Source organism: Tigriopus californicus, chromosome 12 (assembly GCF_007210705.1).
Source record: "Tigriopus californicus strain San Diego chromosome 12, Tcal_SD_v2.1, whole genome shotgun sequence".
In the NCBI taxonomy this organism is placed as follows: domain Eukaryota; kingdom Metazoa; phylum Arthropoda; class Copepoda; order Harpacticoida; family Harpacticidae; genus Tigriopus; species Tigriopus californicus.
In genome coordinates, this window is record NC_081451.1 from 10,424,868 (window position 1) to 10,434,799 (window position 9,932).

The 9,932-nt window shown below is 38.2% G+C and overlaps 1 protein-coding gene across 1 annotated transcript in view; it reads right to left on the bottom strand.

The window, feature by feature from the left end:
• LOC131891591 (uncharacterized) overlaps positions 1 to 4,480 on the bottom strand; it is a gene marked incomplete in the record, with an annotated part of 5,546 nt that extends 1,066 nt beyond the window's left edge. The window contains 6 exon segments of the mRNA XM_059241205.1: positions 1,104 to 1,317; positions 1,375 to 1,621; positions 1,682 to 1,840; positions 2,489 to 2,752; positions 3,082 to 4,037; positions 4,172 to 4,480. Of these exon segments, the coding sequence (XP_059097188.1) occupies positions 1,104 to 1,317; positions 1,375 to 1,621; positions 1,682 to 1,840; positions 2,489 to 2,752; positions 3,082 to 4,037; positions 4,172 to 4,295 (1,964 nt within the window).
• Positions 4,481 to 9,932: the final 5,452 nt, after the last annotated feature.

Genomic DNA, 9,932 nt, shown 5'->3' on the forward strand with positions numbered 1-9,932 from the left:
ACCAACCGGCCAAGAATTCAAATTGTTTATTGCAAGTACTCCATTACCACACATTCTGAGTTCTTTGTTCTTTCAGTATAATTTTGGACCTAGATTTGACCAAGTTTATCTATTTGATAAGATTTTCCGTTCCTAACAAGTGCTTATTTTGAACGAATTTGATGGTTCATGAGATAAGAAATTTTCGCTTCTGTTCCCAATGCACTTCTCTAGAAGTCCGTGACTCTACCCATCAACCAATCGATGTAGACTTTAACTGCTTCAGTGTTTGAGAGAATATGTCAATGAAAGTTCAATTCAAGCCACCATCAAGGTTAAAACGTTCCCAAGCCTTTTAAATCAACAACATATGAAATATCAATAAAGGCACATTTATATAATCTAAAGCATCTCATCTATTTCAAATGTTTGAAGTACTTCATGCCTAAAGCAACCTTTTAGAAATTGAAGCTTGAGAGACGAATAATATTCCGTAAAAGGTCAAAATAAATACATATTGTGAATATTGTTTCACAGTATGATAGATTGCTTTTTATGAAGGTATCATAATAAGTCATGTTGCAACATCGATTTTGCTTTTTAAAAAAGATCGACCCAAAGAAAACAGATTTGTTGATTTTGATCTTATATTTTTGCTGTTATTTGAAACTTTTTTCGAAAATTTTCATGATTGATAATCTTCTATGGATATTCAATATTTTTCCAATATTTAGCCTCTTTTTGAATTCTTAACGATAATTAGTATTCAACATTTTACCTTTTATGGAGTATATATCATTCAGGTATTTCACATCTAAAAGTATGTCTGAAAAGTGAAAACAACATTGGAAATTTGTCATTTTTTTGGGGGGGGATTTCATAAAAAAAGCCAAAAAAACATTGAAAAGGTTTTTCGAGTTCTATTCAGGATTACTTAATTGAGAGAAAGCGACGGCTTTTGAATATATATAGCCAGTCTATAGTCATTTTTTTCCATTTTACATGTATGATAGACGCAAAAATAGTTATACAAGATGTACCGTACATCCGCCTTCCACGTACAGCAGATGATAGACGCAAAAATAGTTATACAAGACTAAGGGCAATGAAGTCAAGAACCTCACCTCCACGATGCTTCATTGTCCAATGGGTTTTCAGGGAGGACCCTGCCTCCACACGTGATACAATTGTAACAAGAGAGGTAAGTTCCAAATTCTGTTGGATCTTGGCAACGCTCACACATGCACCAAAAGCACTTGCTCATGTACAAGTGCTCTCTGCGATTCAGGGTACTCCAAATGGTTTGGGTGTAACTGGCACTGATGATTGAACCCTTAGCTGAAAGAAAGTTTAATGAACATTTTGAAAGCAAATATATCAGACCAATTGCGTTACCAATATTGACTGTGGAGTACATGTTGATGGAATGGTCCGGATCAAACGTGTGCTTTGTATTTGGTTTGCAATCATGGGAGATGATGCAAGCTGTCCGATACATTGCTCTGAGGTTCAAGCCGTTCTGCTTAATCTCAAAACAGTTCGTATCCAATCGACCGCATGTCTCCAAAATTTCGAGGTCACTGAACTTGTTGATGAGTTTCAGGAAGTAATGAATAAAGTAGACAACCTTCTCCTTGTTTACCTAAAATCATTGTACATTAGAATAGATCGAAAGCATCAATAGATTGTCTTAATATTATACTTTGGTATAGATTTCCGTCTTCATTCTTTTGTCCAAATGGGACTCGAACCTTGTGTAGTCCTTCCACACCTCTTGTGGGCCATCTTGCAAGGCCAAAGCCCTCAAAACAGTGATGCAGGCGTACATCATGTTTACTTGGCCAAACGAATCCACTTTTACCTAAAAGAGAATTTCAATTTTCATGCTCTTGGTCGTAGATAACGTTTTCAGGAGAGCGTCATCAATATTTGAAATGTCACGCCGTCTACCGGTTAAAATGCAAAATGATAAATATCGGCGCTATTTGGTCTCACCCAAACTTAAGTTAGGCCTTGGAGTACGGAAGTAGTGGAGAGGAAAGCTCTCTGAAACCTAGCTAAAAGACGTTTCAGTTTTGCGTTACCTCCTAATTGGGTATTTGAACATGAAGAATGAATTCATTGAGCAGTCTTTCAGCGGGAATGCATGTGATCAGGAGGTAACGTATAGTTCTACAAAACCTCACTAGAAGACGTTTGATCTTTGACCAAGCTCTCCGCTCCACCATTGACGTACTCCATGGTTAGGCACAGATTAAAATCAGCGGGTTCTTTCACTTGAGTCCAATACGCAACCATGTTGGGGTTCATGTGATTATGAGGGTGAAGGTTTAGCTAAACTTGATCAAGCCCTACTTCACAACTCTTGACTTTACAAACAAGATAACATGGGTGTTATTTCTTTGCATTTTTACCCAAAAGTTACAATATGTCTCTTAACTGCACCCTACAATAACAGTGGTGCAAACCTTAAATGTCTGGGTGTCATACGTTTGGTTTCACGTCTTACCTTGCTGCCTCCATATTTGATTAATCGGCACTCAGCCTCATGGGATTTACTGTCTTCGCATTTCCTTGAGCACAATGGCCATTGGCACCTGGAGCACTTGATTGTGGCCTGAGGATCTGTCAGCTCTTTATGGCAACCTAAACAAACTGGTTTAGACAATTGTCGTGGTCCCAAAACCATTGGTGATTCATTAAGGAAATGGGTGCCTGCAGGGATATCCATTGTCGCCACTAGATGGCGCCCAAGCTTGTCATTTCTCTCCACCTGGAAATGAATAGATATATAATTGAGTCTTTTACCTCCAACAAAAGGTTCCTTTTTTCAACAGCTGACTAATTTGGCTTTGTCAAGAAATTCAAAGCCAGTTTTGAGTGAGGAATCCAATTGGTTTTAAAGCTCACAACTCGTCCCCCCGATTGCAACATTTTCTTGCTTGTCCTAAATTTACCCCATCTATTGGCCATTTTTCAAAACTAAAATGAAAGCAATAAATGGGTACGGAAAGTCGTTGAACATTTTCATCACCAAACATGTTTTGTATCATTTAGCTAACTATTTTCCTTATCTTCTACAGTCAATGTTCAGATGCTCACCCTGTAAGGCAGTTTTTTCAGACTTGGACAATCCTCTTTGTGGTTCCTCCAATGTTTCTTTTGATGCTCTTTGGTGCAATAGAACACATGCTTGCAAGCTGAGCAAAACAATTTTGCCAGGTGGCCGCACACCTCGCAATCCCCTTGGGGCTTTGGAAGATTGTCTTGAGTTCCATTCTTGGTTGGCAATTGTCCCTTCCCTTGAATATTGCTATTGCTTTGAGTGGACCCCTGTTTAACTTTGGAGTTTGGAGGCGATTGAGCAGGTTCTTCAAAGTGAGTTTTTTTGTCGCCTTGGTTTGATTGATGATGGTGTGTGTGGGTTTCTCTTTTGCCATGATCGTGCTCCCCCTTTTTAGAGGGCTCGTGTTCCTTTGTTAGTTCCTTCTTTTCATGCCCGTGTTCCTTCTTTATTCCATTGTGCTCGTTTTCATGGTGATGGTGCTCATGTTTCTTTTGCTGATGATCTTCGTTTTCCTTCCTTTGGGAATGATGTTTAGTTCCTTTTTTTAATTCCTGGAATTCCCCTTCATGGTGTTCCTGTCCCCTTTTCAATTCTTCTTGATCCTTTGCCCAACTTTCATGCTCTTTTTTCAAATTATCCTGCTCATTTTCATGATGTCCAGTCATTTTTTTCGGCCCTTCTTGATCCGTTTTATGAGCCTCGTGCCCTTTTTTTGACTCTTCGCGTTCTTTCTTTTCATGTTGATCTTCTTTACTTTTTCCTGGCTTACCATGTTTACCATGCTCGTGCTCTGTATGTTGGCTATGATGCGGCGAATGATGCTTTTTCGACTCTTTTTCGTCATTTTTTGTTGGAGTAGTCTTTGAATCGTCCTTTTCAGGCCCCCCTTTTCCTTTACCATGTTTGGAATCCTCTTTGTTCTTTGATCTCTCCTCTTTAGAATGGTGCTTGTTCTTTTTCAAGTCTTCACCGTCTACATTATGTCCCTCCTCTAAAACATGAAGTGTTTTAGGTAAAGGAAGAAATTTTCTTTGGCCCTGCAGATGCCAAAGATGCTCATTGTTGAGGGAAATTAGGATGATACTTGAGCAATCAGTAATTCAAAATGGTCGAAATTGAACTTACCCGAGCTTGTATCGCCAAAATCGTCAGGAAGTTCAATAAATTTGGGTTCGTTGTCGATTCCTCCCCATTTGTCAAAGAAATTTGAGTGTTTTGAAGTCTTTTTGTGATGGCTATGTTTGCCCATTTTTGTCAGTCAATTCAAGAACTGTTTACAAACCTAAAGCAGATATTTGTGGAGTATTCTCGACATGAGATGCTTGAATACTTGGCATTCATCCAAATAGGATCATGCCGGGTGTTATGAGTAAGTTAGAACAGCTTTCTTTTCGGTTTGACCCCTTTCTGCTGACTTCCAAAGTCAGTGCTGTGCTCATCACTGAACTCCTCGTTGCATTTGTACAAACTAGCGTCCTGTATTAGAAGAGCACGGCAGCGAGTTCAGCGCACCAGTGCGGTGAAATTCTGACCTTCCAAAGGGGTCAATCATATGGGGCCCCAGATCCTAACTAAACGCTGTTTGAAAAAAATATGTATCTCTAAGAGTTATATGTGTCTTTAGTTACCTTTCAGGCACCCTTAAACGTACTTTGTAAACGTACATGCAACTTTTTACTCTTTATTGAAAACTTAAATCTTGCTTTCCACTCTTTATTTCATTGAGTAAGAACTTGGATTGGGCAAATATTTTGGCACTATTGCATTAATGATGAGTTGCATCTTCTTCCTAACCCTCGACATGGGTCCAAGATATTTTATGGCCCTTCAGACATTGGTTTTCTCCACACACATGGTGACCCTGATTGCTTTGTCTTAAATCAACGTTTGACAGCATTAAACATGGCCAGGATCCACACTGATTTCTCAGGCTTTGAACCTCTTTCTACACGTAATATCATTGACAACTTGGCGGCTGATTCCCAGGTTCTTTGCAATAAGGGGCCTTATTTGAAACGTCAAAAAGCCCCAAGAAAACGGGAAGAGGAACGGTAGATTGCTAAATAAACTACTAGTGCCTTGCCTTGAACGCAATTCATTTTTCGGACATTATGAGACCCAGGTCACTAATTAAACATAAGATTTTAATAGAATTAGCCAAAAACAACACAAACGCATTATAATTCAATAAAAATTAATCGGCCCAATCTGCCCTTTATTTGGTAGAGTCTGACTGACAAAGCGCCCTCTGAAGTGTAGAACGTAAAACATTTTTCGTGCAACGTAAGGCGTCTATGAATGAGGCTCGGATTCCGTGTGAGGTCATTTCGACTTTTTGACTAAACTTCTTAATATTTTGAGCCGTTCAATGCCGTTCAAAATATTAAGAAAGTTTATATATCAAAAAAAATTCTGGATATAGATATTAAACCTCACTAAGCCTAATCGTAATAAGGCAACAAACCATCATTAAAATCTAAATTGAAAGTTTTTTTTAAAGTTAAAATGCCGCATGGGGTAACTAACACTTCAGGCAAAAACATTTAAAAAGATATTTGGTTTGGATCTGAGACCCATATAGACTCGCTGTTTTGGAAAGGAATTGCGTTTCAAAATCTCACCAAGATGGTGCGCTGAACTCATTGTCGTACTTTCTAATACAAGGCATTTGCACACATCAAGAGAGTACGTTTCGTTAACCCTGTAGAGGTTGGGTTTAGATGACAAGGAGTCATTCCGGTGGAGATGGACCTTTTTGGATGTTGGGTTGGATGCTCGTGAGGGGGTGATTGGTGACTCCATCTTGGACCGGGGGATTCCGGGTGATACTCTCACAATAAACTAAAGTTACCCTGACAATAAACTAAAACCCTCAGACTGCTATTGCTCAATAACATCAAAACAAATAGTGTATAATAGTATATTAAATGGTATCAGATATATGGGAAGACGTGTGTAATAAAACGGACAAAACTACTGATGTGGCAAACTCGTAAAAATGTTGATTGAGGAATCAGTACAAGGATACTTACCCGATTTTAGAACATTATGCTACTCTTCCGCAATTTTAATGTGCAAGTGTATGAAGTAATTTACCTAACATTAGGAAAATACGAACTCGCTTTAGGTGATTGGACCATGGTGATTGGTTTGATAATGTTTCCGTAACTTGTGGCATGCATCCTCCCAGGAAAAATATATAAAAATATCTATGGCTGCTTACTCGAGGACTATTCTCGATCGAATGAGGCATGGTCAGGCGAGAGCAAACGAGCTACTTGCCACGTAACCCTTACTTTTTTTTTGTTTTTTTTTCAAAGGCTTTTCTTGTCGCTCTAGGGAATGTAATCTCCAGCGCTATGAAAATGAAGGGTTACAATTCGGCTATTTATTACGTTTAAATCTTTACATAATATTTGGTCTACCAATGCATTTGAGTTGGCAGACCGAGCTAGTCCTTGAATGCAGGGTTGATTTGGAATGCGATCTAAAAATTTGTCCAAGTCTGACTTGAAAGATGCAACCGGATCATCAAGGCCTACGCATTCCCTAGGAATATTAGAGGGAAGCAAATTAAACAATGAAGGAGCCCGAGAAAGAAGAGAGTTGCGCCCAGTCATTCTCCACCTAATAATGTTCAAGCGTGCAACTTCTCATCTTTATTCAAGCAACGATTATAAAAAGATGAAAAGAACTTGACCGGATTTCAATTCTGAAACAAGAATCGTCCATAGATGCAGCCATTGATAAATTAGTTGCAGTTTTTAAGAAAGTTTGCTCTAGTTTAGCAATCTCTGAATGTGTTCCGATAAGTGGTACACGTACAAAATATAATATAAATATAGGAAGAATTTGTTCAAAAAGAGTTGCAAACTAGCAAAAAGGCTAAAGAGCACTTCGAATCCAGTAATCGTGGGTAGTCTCCAAAAAACGTTGGACGTAGTTCAAGGTAAGATTAAGGCCTCCATCGAATATGACCAGTTACAAACTAAGAGTAAGGTGGTTCGGGAGGTCAGGTTGAATCCGAAGGCTTTTTTTCTCTTGTGCGAACTCTAAGAGAAAAATGAAATACTCCTTTGGGCCTTTCGAGGTTGATGGGGAAGCCGCTAGCAATGGAGAGGCTATGGCTAACATGCTTAGAGATTAGTTCTCCAGTGTGTTTTCAACCCCATTGAATTTAGAAGGGACAGCTCATTGCTCTGAAGATAAGTCTGTTGAGATTGACAAGGTCATTCAAGTTGAGCGCTTTCATGATCTAGTAGTCACTTTTGAGGCCATCAGGGACTTGAGGACATTTTACCACGGTTACCCAACTACCCTGTTGCTTACTATCATGAATGAGGCTTCTTATCCAATTGAGAACCTTACCTTGGATCCCAATGTCATAAAGGCTATTCAACAAAAGGCCATGCTCTACCTTATCAAAGGCCTTGGCAAAATCAAGATAACATCAAAATCAAGACAACATCAACTCGTGCCTTTCCAGTCCCTCAGTAACCTGCTCTATATGTTCAATCAGTTGGGTAATCGTACTAAAATGTGCTCGGAACCCATGTTGGCTATCAGGAAGGACTTCATGGATATCAAGAATTTCAGCAAGTTTGGACTTCATGATATTCTCAAACACCTTTGCAATATTCAAAGTGAGAGAAATTGGTCTATAGTTACAGGGGAGCGACTTTTCTCCCCCTTTGAAAATTGGAACAATATGAGCTACCTTCAGAGAAGAGGGGAACTTGCCCTGGTCCAAGATGCAACGCTTCAAGTACGAGAATACAGGAGCAAGAACCAGTGACTTTTCTTAAAGACTCCTATATTGCAAACGCGTTGTAGGCACTTTTTCAAATTAACAATAATTGGATGTTAGTTAGTTATTAGTTGGTCAAACGGTCTTCTGTTGAAAATGAAAACAAAATGATAGTGCAAATGTGTGAACCTAAAGAAGCAAATATACAAATAATTACAGGCTAAAATATCCTACAAGTGTATTCTTTTCATTAGGATGGTGTACTTATGGTTTGTATTTTCTTAACAATTGGTCCTTAGGCCATGGACAGCCCTAAGTAATCAATATCTCACAGCCACCAAAAACACGTAGGATCCTCAAGCAAAATTGAGAAATAACTTTTATTCACATAAACCACAATAGAACTTATGCGAGAAGATACCGCATCATAATATAAATTCCTGGGTGATTGTTCTGAAAAGGGATGGATTAAAATATTGTTGTCAAATGTCTATTTCTTATTTACTTAGTTGACTTGAGTTTACTTTATTTATTTGATTCGTCTCTAACTGCCTATTTTACATTTTTTCATTACAGGTTTCTTCACGGAATAATCAATTTTTGTGATTTTATATGCTTCTCTTGCTTCGAATTTAATTCCCATTTTTAAGCATTTTATCTTAGACAATTTCTTGAAATCTTCGGTTAACTTGATGTTTTTTGTCATGTTATTCGATCCTTCAGCTTTCTATACAAAAAAACCATAAGGAATATGTCAGATGGTATTTGATAGTGCTTTCAAATATTTTTACATACCAGACGTATTCTGACCGTGAGCCAATATGTTAGTGTGATGACAGAACTGCACCCAAATATGGCCTTTTTTAGTTTTGTAACCAAAAATGCCTCGATTATTGAAACTGGATCATGGAGTGAGCTGCCCGTGATGTTTATTTAAATCATCCCTCAACAAAATGCATTTTTCTTTGAATTTCCTTCACTTTAAATGCCCAATTGGCCAATGCCATTTTGAAGGACAAGTCATAAGCAACATACAAACCTCCCAAATATGGACTTGCCAAAGGCAGTCATGTGGAAGGAGTGTGAAGTTAAACAAACCAATTATGTGGCACGGGGCTTTAAAATAGAAAATCTGACTCAAGGTTAAAAGTCACGTGTGCTTATTCAAAGTGAGTGCAATAAATATCAAAAAAAAATTGAACACCCTGTAGCGCACTGTTATATGTCTTGGCTCCAAAGTACACCCCAAACCGACAGGCACCCAAATGTTGAATGCCATGAGTAATTAGCAATTCTTACATAGCGTGTCTTCGCAAAAAAAGTAAACTTACGTAGACCAAAAACAAGAGTGAAATATTATAAAAGAACACAAATTCACACATTGGCGCTTCAAGGCTGTTACAGATAAGACGCAACTTTTTGCTAAAGCGAGATAAATCTGGACATTTTCCAAGGATGTGGCTTCATGTATTGGTACTAATATTCTGCATTCACAGGATCGGCCCAACTTCCTTAGAGTTTTGGTTAACGGCGTTAGACACAACTATTTGCAACACTACTACGGTTGTCTCTCCGCATATCTACGGGTAATTGATTTTTAAACACTTACTCAACTTATTTCATTCAAAAAGAGAAAATTGAAGCATTGACATATTTGTACGAATTATGTCATGTTCGATTCTTTCGTTCGGAACAATGACGATTTGCGAGGATTGCATTTCAAATTCTTTGAAGTCAAAAGCCCTCGAAATTGTGTCTTAACTTGGGCCCCCAAATTAATTGCTAAAACCATGCAGGTTTCTAGATCGAATTTGGTTCCTCTGGGTGCTTAACTTTTGTCATCTCTCAAGGTGACGAGACCCCGGCTAAAGTAAAAATACTTTTGTATTTTCTCTTTTGTGTGTAAGGTATTGAGATTCTACTTCCATTTTTAGGAAAAGTTTGAACTTTTGCCGAAAAGGCAAGCAGGAATTATGTGAGAATTAGAGAACAATTGCTATATTGCAACAAATCAAGAGGATTGGAAGATGTATTGTAAAAGATATTCAAATACTACATTCTGCATTATCCCAAAGTATCCATGAGCTATTTCCTCAACCAGAATTCAGAATCAATTGTATTGAATGTCAAGTTTAACGC